General features: G+C 30.3%; 5 protein-coding genes across 7 annotated transcripts; 2 read left to right on the top strand and 3 right to left on the bottom strand.

Annotated features, from left to right (window-relative positions):
• Positions 1-134: 134 nt before the first annotated feature.
• LOC122500945 lies at positions 135-2,323 on the bottom strand. Its single transcript, XM_043610121.1, has 4 exons — positions 2,191-2,323; positions 1,671-1,787; positions 1,308-1,544; positions 135-846 (listed from the first exon to the last, which is right to left on the bottom strand). Exons 2-4 carry the CDS (start codon positions 1,709-1,711, stop codon positions 417-419), a joined length of 708 nt encoding a protein of 235 aa, XP_043466056.1. The 5' UTR covers positions 1,712-1,787; positions 2,191-2,323; the 3' UTR covers positions 135-416.
• A 42-nt stretch (positions 2,324-2,365) lies between these two features.
• Positions 2,366-3,956, top strand: LOC122500772 (prostatic spermine-binding protein-like). Its single transcript, XM_043609856.1, has 2 exons — positions 2,366-3,027; positions 3,420-3,956. The coding sequence occupies exons 1-2, from the start codon at positions 3,013-3,015 to the stop codon at positions 3,954-3,956; spliced, it is 552 nt and encodes a 183-aa protein (XP_043465791.1). The 5' UTR covers positions 2,366-3,012.
• A 2,138-nt stretch (positions 3,957-6,094) lies between these two features.
• LOC122500943 (aminoacylase-1-like) lies at positions 6,095-10,192 on the bottom strand. Of its 2 annotated transcripts, XM_043610118.1 has the most exons (6): positions 9,914-10,191; positions 8,654-8,741; positions 7,583-7,752; positions 6,809-7,312; positions 6,419-6,712; positions 6,095-6,291 (listed from the first exon to the last, which is right to left on the bottom strand). In XM_043610118.1, exons 1-6 carry the CDS (start codon positions 9,980-9,982, stop codon positions 6,148-6,150), a joined length of 1,269 nt encoding a protein of 422 aa, XP_043466053.1. In that variant the 5' UTR covers positions 9,983-10,191; the 3' UTR covers positions 6,095-6,147. The 2 variants fall into 2 exon arrangements, with proteins under 2 accessions (XP_043466053.1, XP_043466054.1); XM_043610119.1 differs by lacking the exon at positions 8,654-8,741 and having other exon boundaries at positions 9,914-10,192.
• A 788-nt stretch (positions 10,193-10,980) lies between these two features.
• Positions 10,981-13,179, bottom strand: LOC122500941 (aminoacylase-1-like). Of its 2 annotated transcripts, none has more exons than XM_043610116.1 (6): positions 12,952-13,179; positions 12,706-12,793; positions 12,407-12,576; positions 11,656-12,159; positions 11,271-11,564; positions 10,981-11,153 (listed from the first exon to the last, which is right to left on the bottom strand). In XM_043610116.1, exons 1-6 carry the CDS (start codon positions 13,018-13,020, stop codon positions 11,010-11,012), a joined length of 1,269 nt encoding a protein of 422 aa, XP_043466051.1. In that variant the 5' UTR covers positions 13,021-13,179; the 3' UTR covers positions 10,981-11,009. The 2 variants fall into 2 exon arrangements, with proteins under 2 accessions (XP_043466051.1, XP_043466052.1); XM_043610117.1 differs by having other exon boundaries at positions 12,936-13,178.
• An 875-nt stretch (positions 13,180-14,054) lies between these two features.
• Positions 14,055-16,358, top strand: LOC122500940 (aminoacylase-1A-like). Its single transcript, XM_043610115.1, has 6 exons — positions 14,055-14,193; positions 14,473-14,560; positions 14,769-14,938; positions 15,092-15,592; positions 15,768-16,058; positions 16,167-16,358. Exons 1-6 carry the CDS (start codon positions 14,122-14,124, stop codon positions 16,308-16,310), a joined length of 1,266 nt encoding a protein of 421 aa, XP_043466050.1. The 5' UTR covers positions 14,055-14,121; the 3' UTR covers positions 16,311-16,358.
• Positions 16,359-16,391: the final 33 nt, after the last annotated feature.

The following is a 16,391-nucleotide window of genomic DNA, read 5'->3' as shown; positions in this document are numbered from 1 at the left end:
TTCAAATGTATAACCGAAATCATATTCAGGACTCTCTATCATCATCAAAATTCAGGTAAGAAAAAATAATTTTATTATTACGAATTATTTTCTTCCAGAAAATTTGGTTAAGGAAATAATCAGATTTCCAGTGATTAACAATTAACGTTTGGCTCATAATATATTTAAAACTTCTGAATTAATGGAAAAAGAATACAATAAAGTGTCTTTTTAGCTTTAATACGGTTAAACACCACGCAGAATATATTACAAGAATTTATCTTTCTTCAATAGCTAATCGGTGAATAATTTCATTTCAATTAATAATCTGCCCTACAAACAGAAAAACTATATTTTCATCATCGACGAGCAGGTAAGACAAAATAATTTGATACTACACTTAGTAAATTATTTCAAATCGTAATTATTGTTCAATGTTAGCTGTCTACATCAACAGTGATTTTTTTCGTCTGAATCCAGTCAGTGCCATGGACATGTTTCCAATTCAATGAACTAAACATGGATTCCGAGGGAAGATTTCCTTTTACTATGAACACAAACGAATCAATATTTTTCGATGACAATACTTTTGCAAAAGCGTTTGTAACAACTTTTCCATATCCTCTGCGTTTGCAACGGTCAATCGTTTGAACAAGACTGATGGCACCTATTTCCGATTGTGTAGCCCACGAAAGAAGTTGATCGGTTTCTTTTGAAAATAAACCTATGCCTCCATTGAATTGTACCATTGCTAATATTTGTCTGGTAGTTAATTCAGGATTTTCTTCATTTCTATGTGGCCAAACAGAATGCATTACATGTACGTGAGATTCATCTAACTCTTTCAAATAACAATCCTCAGGAATTCTGAAAATACAGACAAGAATTATTATTTTCATTTTGTGTATTAGAACAATAAATCTATTCTTTTTTCTTAGTGAAAAGTTTCATCAATGCATAGTATTTGATTAAAAGATTAAATACACATACACTCCTTAAAAATTTTAAAGAAAACTAGCAAAACTTTGTATAAAAATTCAGTAAAGAGAATTATATTTAAATAAAAAAATTCTTTTATTCGCATCATACTTACTATGATGATAAATTATTACATCTTCAAAATTCAGTTGACAGTATTTCAACTTATTTACTGAAGATATGACGTTATCGAGTTATTGATACAAGATAAATCTTATAGTTTAAACAATGTATGAAGAGTCAATTCCGAAATGCTTTAGAGTACTTATAAAAAACAGATTTATTATTTTAAATGATGAAGTATATTTTAAAAACAAGGATGATTTAGAACATAGAGAAAGAAAACCTACTGCACTTCTTCAACGGCGCACTCTTCCTTGGATTTAAATAAACAATTTCCAGGAACATTCCATTCTATTTCCACCTTTCTTTTAACCTTCATAAATTCAATGATAGAATAAACAGTTGGAACGAGTCGAGATTGAATAGCTGGAATAAAACAACCCTTGTTCCATTCTATAAATTTAGTTTCGGTTACGGCCTTATACAATAATTCCTCAAAACCTTCATGCGCAAAAATAAAAACGCTGTAAATTGTAAACTGTAAAAATTAAATGTTAAAATTTCCTCTTAGCAGACTCAAAGATTTAAAATTTTTTTTTGAATCCAAAAATGAAAAATTTCTTTATACAGTGCGAAATTGGAATACTTACAGAAGATACTGCAACAAATATACCAGATTTATAATTTCCATTTGGACAATAAATTGTGATAGGGATATTTGGTTCCTTAAATTTCCATTTTTGTGCAGTTTGAAGAAAGTAGTAATACTAGAAATTGAATAAATTAATAAAAAAGTCAGTCAGAGAAGCAGGCGCAATGCGCCTATACATCGTAGGGTTTTGTGGCCTAAAATGACAAAAAAAATAATAATTTATTTAGAAATTCTTTTTGAACTTAAGATTGCAAATTTTTTATTCTTACCATAGTATCGGTTGCCATGGCAACGGTTGTTATGGCAACCGTTAACATAGCAACGGTTGCCATGGTAACGGTTGTTATGTTGACTTAAGACATAAGACTTATGTCTTAAGTATTAAAACATAAGACTTAATACATAAGACTTAAAATTTAAGACTTATGTTTTAAGTCTTATTATATAAATCAAGTTTAATTCTTTTAATAACTTATATTATTAACCACATGTTTCGTAAATATTTTACTAATAAATACCAATTTTTAATTTCTTTTCTTTTAAATGCTTATAAATGCGTTTGGGGTAAAGGCATTATTTTGCATTATTTTTAAATTTCATTGAATAATGTATTTATAATTAAAATATACTAAATAGTAACTATTAAATTTTCTTGTTGATTAGTTTTAAGATAATGGAAAATAACAACCACAGAAATTTATTGCCTTGCCCTTCACGTTCCCTCTATAATCTTTGTGTTTGTTTTTCTTTTTGACTATAGAGCTTCGTCGACCGCTTCGCGGTCAACTTCTTTGCTTCCTTCTTTTTTCTATGCCAAATGTTCCTTTTATTTGATTTTAAATTGTTTATTGTGACTCATTTAAAATTACCTAAATTTTTATTTAATTTCTCTAAAGTTAAGTTAATTAAAATAAAAATTGCTACTTCTTAATAATATTGAAAAGAGCAGCAGCTCCATCTTCTAACTATGTGTGAATTTTTAAGGTACTATATTTCATTTGGATTTGGAAATGTGAGTGTGCCCTTCTATGTTTAATTTTCATTGCTATAACTGCGAGAGTACATTCGATTATTTTCGATTTAAATTCGAGATTTCTCACTCATGTCTTTTTTTCTAAAGGAAAATGTCCTTCATTAAATTTGCGCATACCTCTCTCCACGCCCTCCCTTCCCACTAATAGAAACACTCGCCGTCTCATTTTCTAAAGGAAAACTCCCTCATTCTCCCTACGAGAAAGTTGACTGGAGAAGGGGAAATTTTATTAATTTTCAACAAATTTTTCAAGCTGCGTAAAATTTTTCTTTCTTCAGTTCGCACAGTTCGCACAGTTTGCATCATCATGGCTTCACAAAGAGTGAGTATTTTCATTATGTCTCTCTCTCTTGCTCTGTTAATTTCACTATCTTCTTATCTATCTCTCTCTCTCTCTCTCTGTCTTATTCTTTCAATTTCATTTTCTCTCTCTCTCTCTCTCTCTCTCTCTCTTATTCATTCCTTCTTATTTACACACACATAAACAATTTTTAATTTTTCTTCTTCTTCTTTTTAAAACAGTTTTCTCATTAGCTCTTTTATTTATTTATTTTTTTTTTAATCAATTAATATCTATTGTCCATTTGCGACAAAAGGAATATGCGCTCCCTTTTGTCACAAATGGACAATAAATATTACTTGATTAAAATAATTCATTTATTGTAATTTTAAAAAAATGTAATAAATTTATATATTTATTTATTTTAATTTCAGAAATTCTTCTCCTTCTATTTGCAAAAATTAGTGCACGAAGATGTAATGAGAGATGAAGGAGAAGGAATTGAAGGACCATCGACACAACGAACGGACAGAAAAAGAAAAATGGACCAAGACGCAGACAAGGACAAAAGTAAAGGGAAAAAAATTAAAATTATTGACGAGAGTGACACCGATGACGAACAAGAAGAACAGAAAAATAAAATTCCCGACAATAGCAACACTTACGAGGACAGTGATGACGGGTACATTTTAGAAATTGACGACAGTGACACCACCACTGACGACGAACAGGAACAGGATGACAATAGTGACAGTGACAGTGACGATGATGACGATGATGATGATGATGATGATGATGATGATGATGATGATGATAAAACATTTTTATCAAAATTGGTGGAAGGAGTAGACTTTTATTACTGGAAAGGAGTGAAATTTCCGCTAAAAAATTTTTCGAAAAAAATGAAAAGAAGAGAGCAAAAGCAGAAGAAGAAAAATCCGGCTTACGTGATGAATCAAAAGTTTGTTTAGTTTGTAAATATTTTTTTAAAAAAATTGTTCATCCGTTATTTTTGTTCTTTTTGATTCTGTTTTTTTTTGTTTATTTTTTGAAAATGATTTACTTTCTGTTTTTTTTCTTTATGAATAATTAAAAAAACTCAATTTTTTGTTCATTCTTTTTTCTTTAGTTTGTAAACATTTAAAAAAAAATTGTTCATGTGTTATTTTTGTTTTTGCTTTTTTTTGTTCTTTTTGATTCTGTTTTTTTTTTGTTTATTTTTTGAAAATTATTTACTTTTTGTTTTTTTTCTTTATGAATAATTAAAAAAACTCAATTTTTTGTTCATTCTTTTTTCTTTAGTTTGTAAACATTTAAAAAAAAATTGTTCATGTGTTATTTTTGTTTTTGCTTTTTTTTGTTCTTTTTGATTCTGTTTTTTTTTGTTTATTTTTTGAAAATTATTTACTTTTTGTTTTTTTTCTTTATGAATAATTAAAAAAACTCAATTTTTTGTTCATTCTTTTTTCTTTAGTTTGTAAACATTTAAAAAAAATTGTTCATGTGTTATTTTTGTTCTTGCTTTTTTTTGTTCTTTTTGATTCTGTTTTTTTTATTTATTTTTTGAAAATTATTTACTTTTTGTTTTTTTTCTTTATGAATAATTAAAAAAACTCAATTTTTTGTTCATTCTTTTTTCTTTAGTTTGTAAACATTTAAAAAAAATTGTTCATGTGTTATTTTTGTTCTTTTTGATTCTCTATTTTTTTGTTTGTTTGTTTTTTTATTTAATTAATTGTTTGTAATAAAAAAATGTAATAAAAAAAATTTGTTGAAATATAAAAAAATTGTTTTTAAATTTAATATAAATAAATATCAACACTAAATTACAATTAAATATTGACAATAACGGATTTTCAGTTAAGAATAAAACTGGAAAGTTTTATATAAAATATTGAATGTACCTACTTGAACATTGGCGGGCCAATTATTTTTTAAAGTTTCAGCAAGTAATTGCCAATTTTTTAATGATAGAGGTTCCAAAATATCAGTAGACATTTTCTTTTTTTTCTTATAGTGTTCTTTAGAAATCACGCGAGAATGATAATGTGAACTAACTGAATGATTCAACAGACTATTCATCCCATTTCATCGGCGATAAAGTGCTGAGAATGGAACGAGCATGTAAAAACAAAACAATCTTTCTCTAACAGGAATGTACTAAGCGATCACTGAACCTAAGGGCAAAGGAGTTTTTTTTAAACTTGCAAATTAATTAAACATAAATAATAATTACAAATTCTTCTTTCTTTGTTAAAGATACTTTTAATAAAGAAAAACATTTACATAGACAAATTCTATTAATGAATAATCCATCAAACAAAAATTACATTTGATAATTTTTTATGGAAATGAGGATTGTGCTGTACGAAAATTCTTTTAAATAAAAAATTCAACACATGAATTTTCTATTAAATAAATTTCTTGATAAACAATAATTTTTGTAACAAAATTTACTAGAAATAGAATTTTTAATCAAAGAATCTTTAGCGCAATAAAAATTCTAATACATACTTAAAAAATATTTCAAATACAAATTCTTTTATTTGAAAAGTAATGTCCTTTATTAAATTTTTTGTTTACGTATGCATTTTGATATTTAGTAATTTAAACAAACAAAACATCTGTAAAGAAACGTTATATCTTATAAAATTCTTCCTTTTAAAAGTTATTTGGAATGAACACTAGGGGATAATCATGCGCTCTAAAAATTTGCATTCATGGAAAGAAAAAATGTTTTCAAGCACATGAAATGATTCTTTTTTACTTAAAAAATATTTTAACAAATAGTGCACCTAAAAACTAATCATATTTGTCTATATACACTTGCTTTTTATAGCAAATTAATATTGTATCTGCATGGGAAAATTTACCATCTTTGTGCATTAGGAATAAAACATATCGTAAGCAGTACAAACAAATGGTTGCTTTTGTTCCCTTGCTGCTTAATACACTATTTTTTATAGTCAATTTGTTTCTTAAAAATAAATATTTGTTTTTTTAGGAAATACTATTAAAAATAATAACTTAATCAGTTAATAAATTCTTTTTTTGAATGTCTACATTCTATTGGATAAATCATCTCAAATCAGAAAACAGCATTAAAAAATTATAGTTTAGGTAATACTTTATTAAAATTATAAATTTCGAATCTCTAATTCATTAAACGTTAGCAATGGCTGTTATAATGTCCATGAATATAATTATTCCTTTTAGAAAAACATCTTTATTTAAATATTCATTGTGAGAATGAAGAAGCGGAGGAGTATTGTTAATTGGTGTAAATCCTAATGCCGGAATCCCAATCTGCAATTATCAAAATGTGCATTTAAAAATATGTTTGTAAAATGAAACTGCAAAATCTTAATCGTTCTTAAATGTTTTCAGAACCATAAAAAACAGACTTAAAATTAACTGTTTGTCAAGCACTTACAGCTCGTAAAGAGTATGCGTCGGTAGCCCAAGGAGCAATAGAAAGATCGATCTCAACTCCAGATTTAAGACAAGCTTCTCTGAAAGGCTTCCAGTAAACATTACTGTCATCTAATCGTGTGCCCTTGACAGGCACCGAATGATTCTTGGTGCTAGCATCGACTTCACAGCCAACATCCTCCAACCATTTTTGTATCATTTCCTCGAAAGTTCGATAAATTTTAAGATCCGGTGGTATCCTGATATCGAAAGCTGCCGACAGTTCGCGAGGGACAACATTCATTTGAAGACCTCCCTAAGTAGTTTTTCATATTTTATTACATAAAATTTTTCATATTTTTTTTAATCAAAAACTGACTGAATATGAAACCAATTCAAAATGACAGAATACCTTTAGCATTGTTAAATTAATGGACGTAACATTTCCAGCTTTCACCCTTGGATCTATCAACTTCGCCTTTTCCGAAGCTCTGTAATCCATGAAACGATCAATAATGTATCGCAGTTTATCTCCAGCTGTATTGTTGAATAACGTTGAACCATGACCCGTTTCTCCTGGACAATTGATCTGTAGTTGATAAGGCGCTTTTTCCGCATATGTAACGATAATTTTGTTGCTTTCGGAAATGCCTCCTTCGTTTAGAGCAAATCCAACATTTAGATTTTTGAATTCTTGGGAGTTGAGAAAAGCTTCCATTCCAAGTTTTCCTCCGATTTCTTCATCCGGGGAAAAGTACAAGTGAACTGTTCGTTTTAGTCGAATTCCACCTAGTTTTAATCGACGAATTGCTTCGATATGTTGAATACTAACGCTCTTCATGTCCTGAGCTCCTCGAGCGTAAATGTTGCCTTCGGCATCCATTTCGGCTCCAAACGGTGAGTGTTTCCATTTGTCCTGAAGCCAAACGACAGAGAATTTTAGAATTAACGTATTGTGTTAGAATAACTGTTAAAATATTTAATTTTCTTTTTGTATCCGTACTCTTAGCTCGGAGACTTCGGCTTTGTAAAAGAAACAAGAATTTACTGATGCTAATGTTATTAAATAAGTAATTGTTTAGTTTTTATTCTGAGACGTAACGTACAAAATAAAACAAGAGGAAAAGTAACTAGTTTACTAATAACTAATTAATTAGTTTCCAGTAGAAATATTTGAGCAACTTACTGGAAAAACGGGAACGACATCCATGTGACCACTGAGTAATATCGAGGGCTTTTCAGGCTCTGTGCCCTTCCATGTTATCACCGCTTGGGGTTTGTTTGGAGCCAATTCGATTACTTTTATCGGCAGATTCAAAGACTGGGCCTGCTTTCTCAGAAAGGAAATACAGGGAGCTAATGTGGACCACCACAGAAAAAAATAGATTTTACTAAAAGGCAATTGCTTTGCCATACATTAACAAATAGTATAAAAATACTGCCCACATAGCACAGTATTTTTCTGCAAATTTGCTGCAAGTTTTCCATGCAAAATTCGCAAGTTTGTATCCAAGTTTGCAGCAAACTTGCATACATATAAAATTGTCACCCTCTTGGCAAGTTTGCAATGAAAACTTGAGGAAAATTTGCAGCAAACTTTCTAAAATACCTAAAAAATTAAAAAAAATTTTTTTTGTCCTACTTGCACGAAAAGTATGTCATTTCGGGCACTTAAAGTGGGCGCAAAGTAACTGATTCTCGCCCGGGGTCGGGGAAGCGGGCGCAAAAGTACTTTATCGCCCGCTTGCTGGACTTTTGCGCCCGCTTCGCTCGTGCCCTCAATGCCATACTTTTCATGCAGTTAGGACAAAAAATTATGTTCGCAACATGGGCGCAAAGGTGATTACGACTTTGGCGAGATTTCGGGACCTCGGGGACACTTTCGCACCCTCGGCTTAGCCTCGGGCGCGAAAATGTCCCCTCGGTCCCTTCATCTCGCCATCGCCGCAATCACCTATTTTGCGCCCTTGATACGATAATAACTATTTTTCAAAATGCATAAATATTTTGATGAATGATGCCTTACCTCTAAGGGAAGGTGACTAAAATATAGTGCGCAGCTCTAGATGTCATAGTAAACTACTGCGCATACAGTTAAGTTTTTGCTATTTGACGCAAGTTTGCTGCAAACTTGCCATGTGGGTGACATTTTTATATTTATGCAAGTTTATATTTATGGCAAACTTGTAGAAAATTTCTGTGCTATGTGGGTGGTTATTTTTTGAAACACTTAAAAAGCAGTGAAAAATATAATTACTGTAATTGACATTCGGATGGACAGATTCAATTCGAAGATATTCTCGAAAATTATCCACAGCCACTTGATCCAGATTAAAAGCAAGACTCTAATAAGAGAAGCAGTGTTTAAAAAACGAAGTGTCTATACGTCCGGCTAGTCGGACGAAATATTTTCGTCTAAACGTCCGGATATACGGACATATAGCTCCCAAAATATTTCATTCGGCTATTTACTATATGTACTGGTGATAGACGTTTGACAGTATCCGGATAAAATAATGAACTTTATTAAACTTTTATAGTAACTGTAACATTTATATAGAACTATTACTCTTCTTCAAAAAAATTATTTTATTTAAATAAATTATGTTTTATTGCATTTAGACTTAACATACATTTGTTAATTCATGTTTTACACAATTAAAAATTGTAACTCTTTAAAATTAGGTTATTATAAAATTATGAAAAAAACATAACCATTTTATCATTTGAAAGTTTGAGTGAAAAAATTCTATATCTGCTTATGATTATAGTAAATACGAATCAGATAATTTTCTTTTGATAATTATTTATTTTAATGTCAGAAGCCATTAAAAAAAATTCCAAAAGGATTCAAGTCGGAGAAAGTAGTGATTTTTGTTAAAATCTTTTTTAAATGGCTTCTGATATTAAAATAAATAATTATCAAAAGAAAAAAATTGCTTCCAAGTCAAGAAAATTAGTTAAACTAAATAATTAAAATAAATTAACAATTTACTTAAAATTTCGGGATTTTCGGAAAATCTGTGACAAAAAAAATACAAATTCACTGCATTCCCTGCCTTACATCCTCTTGAATTTTTTTTAAATGGTTTCTAACATAAAAATAAATAATTGTCAAAAGAAAAAAATGAACAATTTTATTAAGAAAACTTTGTATCCTGAACTTTTCAGAGAAAAATTTTTTCGTTGAATCAAAATTGTTAACTTCAGGTTCATTTTTACTATATACAGAAAAAATTCCTTTCATTTATCGGGACATTTTAGACTCGAAATATTTTATCCGGCTGACCGGCGATTTAGTTAGTATTTTACTAGCCGGATGTTTAGACACAGTTGTGTTATGCAGCAAAACGTCCGGCTAGTGAGACGTATAGACGCATGGTTAAAAAAAACTGTTACGTAACATGTAAATTTTTATTCTCCACCAACTTTATCAAAATTCTGATCACTTCCAAAAGGAAATTATGTGATTATTAAAAAGATAAAAAAGAAAAAATTTATAAATAAAATGAAAAACCTGAACATCCGTTGTAGCGAGTAGGAGATGAATGATGAACCATAAAAAAGTTTTACTTTCGGAAAACATTTTCAGTTGCAGTCTTGCAATATTAATTACGACAAAATTTACCGGGTTTGAAAGTATCTTTAAGAAATAATAAACAATTGTATAAGCGGGATCAAATAATTAATTTTTTACGATTCCTGATAAGCGTCGCTTTTTTCCTGATAAAGCATAAGGAATCTATATAGAAGTTCGAACTTGTTCGAAGATATACTATGTACCGCTACCTGTCGTCAGATGACACCACAAATTTTAGAGATAAATCTAGGTAAAGAAGGTAAACTATGTAATCCCCTTTAAGCTCTCAATGAGTGTTTTCGACTTCGTCGGTACGCGACGCTTGTATACTTCCAAATTTTTGGGCGAGCAGCGAATTTTCACGGTTGTGAAAACCCACTTCACTAAATATGATTGGCTCGGACAAAAGTTAATTTTCACGCAGCTTTTTGCAGGGCCAATCATATTTAGTGACGTGAAGTTTCACGACCGTGAAAATTCGCTGCTCGCCCAAAAATTTGAAAGTGTGTCAAGCATCTTCACACCCTATCCACACCACCTCTTCATTCGTTTCTTAGTGATTGATGCGACATCGAAAATTCATAACATCGATGTTTCGATGTTTTTTCACACTTCCTTTTGATTCATCAAAAAATATATTTATAAAATTATAATAATAAACATTTGAAGTAGATTTTAAAAAGATTTAAGATAAAATGGTAATTTTTAAAAGCACAATTTCCAGCTTTCAATAGAAAACTAATTATGAAATATAGAAATAAGGGGTCATTCACATATTACGTGATACATTCAGGGGTGAGAGGAGGGTCAGCAAAGTATGTATCACGCTTTAACAAATTTTCTATACTAAACTATAGAAAAAGTATCACGCAGGGGAGAAAGGGGTCTAAAATGCCTAAAATATTTATCACGTAATGACCAATTGCCATTAAAACAAGAAGAAGAAGAAGAAGTAATGACCAATTAAAAAATTAAACACTTTAGTTCAGGCATAAGTTTTTATTAAAATTATAAATTTCGAATGTTTAATTCATTAAACGTTAGCGATGGCTGTTATAATGTCCATGAATATAACTATTCCTTTTAGAAAAACATCTTTATTTAAATATTCATTGTGAGAATGAAGAAGCGGAGGAGTATTGTTAATTGGTGAAAATCCTAATGCCGGAATGCCAATCTGCAATTATCAAAATGTGCATTTAAAAATATGTTTTTAAAGTGAAACTGAAAAATCTTAATTGTTTTCAGAACCATAAATAATAGGCTTAAAATGAAATATTTGTCAAGCACTCACAGCTCGTAAAGAGTTTGCGTCGGTACCCCAAGGAGCAATAGAAAGATCGATCTCAACTCCAGATTTAAGACAAGCTTCTCTGAAAGGCTTCCAGTAAACATTACTGTCATCTAATCGTGTGCCCTTGATAGGCACCGAATGATTCTTGGTGCTAGCATCGACTTCACAGCCAACATCCTCCAACCATTTTTGTATCATTTCCTCGAAAGTTCGATAAATTTTAAGATCTGGTGGTATCCTGATATCGAAAGCTGCAGACAGTTCGCCAGGGACAACATTCATTTGAAGACCTCCCTAAGTAGTTTTTCATATTTTAACACATAAAATTTCGTTTTTTTAATCAAAAATTGACTGAATATGAAACCAATTCAAAATGACAGAATACCTTTAGCATTGTTAAATTAATGGACGTAACATTTCCAGCTTTCACCCTTGGATCTATCAACTTCGCCTTTTCCGAAGCTCTGTAATCCATGAAACGATCAATAATGGATCGCAGTTTATCTCCAGCTGTGTTGTTGAATAGTGTTGAACCATGACCCGTGTCTCCTGGACAATTGATCCATAGTTGATAGGGCGATTTTTCCGCATATGTAACAATAATTTTGTTATTTTCGGAAATGCCTCCTTCGTCTAGAGCAAATCCAACATTTAGATTCTTGAATTCTTGGGATTTGACAAAAACTCCCATTCCAAATTTTCCTCCAATTTCTTCATCCGGGGCAAAGTGCAAGTGAACTGTTCGTTTTAGTCGAATTCCACCTAGTTTTAATCGACGAATTGCTTCGATATGTTGAATACTAACGCTCTTCATGTCCTGAGCTCCTCGAGCGTAAATGTTGCCTTCGGCATCCATTTCGGCTCCAAACGGCGAGTGTTTCCATTTGTCCTGAAGCCAAACGACAGAGAATTTTAGAATTAACGTATTGTGTTAGAATAACTGTTAAAATATTTAATTTTCTTTTTGTATCCGTACTCTTAGCTCGGAGACTTCGGCTTTGTAAAAGAAACAAGAATTTACCAATGCTAATGTTATTAAATAAATAATTGTTTTTAGTTTCTATTCTGAGACGTAACGTACAAAATAAACCATGAGGAAAAGTAATTAGTTTACTAGAAATATTTGAGCAACTTACTGGAAAAACGGGAACGACATCCATGTGACCACTGAGTAATATCGAGGGCTTTTCAGGCTCTGTGCCCTTCCAAGTTATCACCGCTTGGGGTTTGTTTGGAGCCAATTCGATTACTTTTATCGGCAGATTCAAAGACTGGGCCTGCTTTCTCAGAAAGGAAATACAGGGAGCTAAAGTGGACCACCACAGAGAAAAACAGATTTTACTAAAAGGCAATTACTTCCCATAAATTAAAAAATAGAACAAAAAATACTGGTTACTTTCTAGAACACATAAAAATCAGTGAAAAATATAATTACTGTAATTGACATTCGGATGGACAGATTCAATTCGGAGATATTCTCGAAAATTATCCACAGCCACTTGATCCAGATTAAGAGCAAGACTCTAAGAAAAGAAGCAGTGTTTGAAAAACTGTTACGTAACATGTAAATTTTTATTCTTCACCAACTTTATCAAAATTCTGATCACTTCCAAGAAGAAATTATATGATTATTAGAAATATAAAAATGAAAAAATGTATAAATACAATAAAAATGAAGAACCTGAACATCTTTTGTAGCGAGTAGGAAATGAATGATGATCCATAAAACTGTTTTACTTTCGGAAAACATTTTCAGTTGCAGTCTTGCAATATTAATTACGACAAAATTTACCGGGTTTGAAAGTATCTTTAAGAAATAATAAACAATTGTATAAGGGATCAGATAATTATTTTTTTACGATTCCTGATAAGTGTCGCTTTTTTCCTGATAAGGCATCTATATAGAACTTGATAATAATTGAACATTCATTTCAAATTTGGATATTATGATACGATTACCTAATATTTTTCATTTATTATTTATTCATATAGTTAACTTAAACTATTGCGTCTGCAGACCGACTTGAAATTAGGAGTACTCGCATTTTCCTGGTCCACTCATCTAATAAGTTTTCTTGACACAGGAGAGAGAAACTGTAGAAAACCATTTTTCTGAATGCAACCGGTTTATCGACGCCGAGTTCGAATGGTGTCTGAAGTTTTAATTTTTAAACAGATAATTCGAATTTTAAACATTTTTTTCTCATGGCAAAGTTAAAACTGAATTTTTTGTCCCTAAAGTTCCCCAAATCTTCGGGAAACTTTAGTTAAGAATACAGTGCGAGTAAGAGAAGAAGATAATTATATATATATATATAATATAATATATGTGACTGTCCACGAGAAAACACGGCTTAGCTCCCAAACGTGTATTTCACAGGGCGAGCGATTGAAGTTAACTACGCTTGACATACCCATCTTTAAAACGATATATTGTCGAAAGTAATTGATATTTTTAACTTTTGACTTTTGCATTTTATTATATTATTATTATTAATTAATAATAATAATAATAATAATAATAATAATAATAATTATTATTATTATTATTTAATAATAATTTGTAAACTTAATATAGGAGTAAAGAATACAGACTTCATTAGAAATATTCATATTTATTTCAAATTAATATACAATCATAATGACAACAAAAATATAAAATAAAACCAGTTAGTAATATTTCCTTCGATAAAATTAACAAACTTTATATAATGTTTCTCGTTCTCTATCAAAATAACTGATAGTTGTTGCTACTATCAGTACTTCTGATAACAAAACAATTTTTTGAATTTTTATTTTTCAGTTCTTTATAAAATGCACGAGTGTTAAAAACTTAAAATACATTTAAAAAATGGCATTGCTTCTGAAAAATGTCTTATATTCCATACTTTTATTTCAAGTGTGTTGGATACAAAGTTTTGAGGTTGCAATTTTTTTCTACATATTAAATAAATTAAATAGAAAACAATTAGAACAGATCATAAAATTAATATTAATATACAAACATGGCACGAAATATAAGTATATAAATTATAATGATTAATGCGTCAATTTTATTTTTAAAGAATTAACAAAAAATATGTTTTACAATTTGAATAAAATTAACAATATTGTCAAATACTGGGCGGTCAAATAATAAAAATGTCATGTGAATTAATCAAATCAATGTTGATAACAATAATCTCTTTTTGCATAATCGCAGTGCAGTGACTCTGAATTGGATAAAAATGCTTTGAAAAATTTAATAGAATATCTTAAAATAGCAACTCCACATCCCACTGTCAATTATGGTATTATAATTAATAAATTATTATTATTATTTATTAATATTCTACTTATTTATTTATATTTTAATAATGTATAATTATTAACTATTTATATTATATACATTTAGTATAAAATTCATTTGATTTTAGTGCTTGATGCAAATACCATTCATTTGGTTTAAATAACTATTTTAGTGTAAACAAAAAATTAATTGCAGTTTAATTTTCATAGATGACTGTGTCCTTTTTCTGAAAAAACAAGCCAAATCTCTAGATTTGCCTATAAAAATTGTGGAATTACATCCAAATAATCCTATTGTTGTAATATCATGGAAAGGTACTGAACCAGAAAAACCCTCGATTTTACTGAATGCCCACATGGATGTCGTACCAGTGGTACCTGTATGTTTCGCTACATTTACATTTACTCTTTGTTTCAGTATCTAAAACACTTAGAATTTAAAAATGTATTTAATTTAGTCTTTATAATTAACCCAGATAGCTGATAATTTTGCAACAATCTTCCATTTTTTGCATGGTACTTGTCTTTGGTAGGAGAAATGGAACTATCCTCCGTTTGGTGCCGAAATGGACAAAGAAGGCAACATCTATGCTCGAGGAACTCAGGACACGAAATCTTTAACTATTCAACATTTAGAGGCAGTTCGTCGATTAAAATTACGTGGAATTCGTCTAAAACGAACCGTTCACATTTCAATGATTCCAGATGAGGAAACAGGAGGAACTTTCGGCATGAAAAGCTTCGTAAAATCCAAAGAATTTAGGGATCTTAATGTTGGATTTGCAGTGGACGAGGGGTCGGCAAATCCAAGTGAAAAATTCTATTTGTACTACGGAGAAAGAACGGTGTTTCAAATTTGGATTCACTGTTCTGGCACATCTGGCCATAGTTCGGTTTTTGTACCAAATACCGCGGCGCAGAAACTGAGATTGGTTATCAATCGCTTACTGGACTTTAGAGAAAGTGAAGAGATGAAATATCAGGATCCAAAACAGAGGGACAATGTCACTTCGATTAATTTGACGATGCTCAAGGTGAATTAATTTTTGATGTTTTACTTAAAACTATGTTTGTCCCAGGTCCTTGATTCCTCTGCATCTGCTTTTAGGAGGCAATCAATTTCCTCCTAAATTGATGAGTATTCTTTGATGATTATCAAAGACCTAAAAGTCTAGACGAAAATAATAATTCAAGAATCTTGATTTTTAGGGTGGAATTCAGATAAATGTAGTTCCCAGTGAACTTTCTGCGGCTTTCGATATTCGAATCTCGCCTTTTGTAAATCACACGAAATTTATTAACATGATTGAAGGATGGTTAAAGGAAGCTGGCAGTGAAATTAGTTACACTATTATTAGCAAAGACCCGCCAACTGAGAGTACAAAACTGGACTCCCATAATATTTACTGGAACGCTTTTAAAAAAGCGTGCGATGAAAATTCTGTAAAATTAGATATACGCATTCTTCCTGGTGCCATTGATGCTCGATATCTCCGTGCTGTGAGTTTAATTAAAGGAATGTTTGAAAAAAAACATTTTTAATACAAATCACAAAGTATGAATATAAATATAATATAATAAATTCTCAATAAATTAAATTACTTTTAGCTCAATATTCCTGCAGTGTCATTTTCGCCGATGAATGACACCTTGCCTCGAGCACATGCTGACAACGAATACTTGAACAAAAGAGTGTTTCTAAGAGGTATAAATATAATGATGAAAATAGTAGAAAGTGTCGCTAATGTTTGATGTAAATAATTGCAAAAACAAGTTCAAATAAAAAGTTGTACAAACTGATTATTAACATTCGTTTTTTTTATTACAATAAAG

The sequence above is a fragment of the Leptopilina heterotoma genome, unplaced genomic scaffold (assembly GCF_015476425.1).
Source record: "Leptopilina heterotoma isolate Lh14 unplaced genomic scaffold, ASM1547642v1 Lhet_191, whole genome shotgun sequence".
In the NCBI taxonomy this organism is placed as follows: Eukaryota; Metazoa; Arthropoda; class Insecta; order Hymenoptera; family Figitidae; genus Leptopilina; species Leptopilina heterotoma.
The sequence above is the reverse complement of the archived record's forward strand: the minus strand, read 5'-3'. Positions and strand labels throughout refer to the sequence as shown.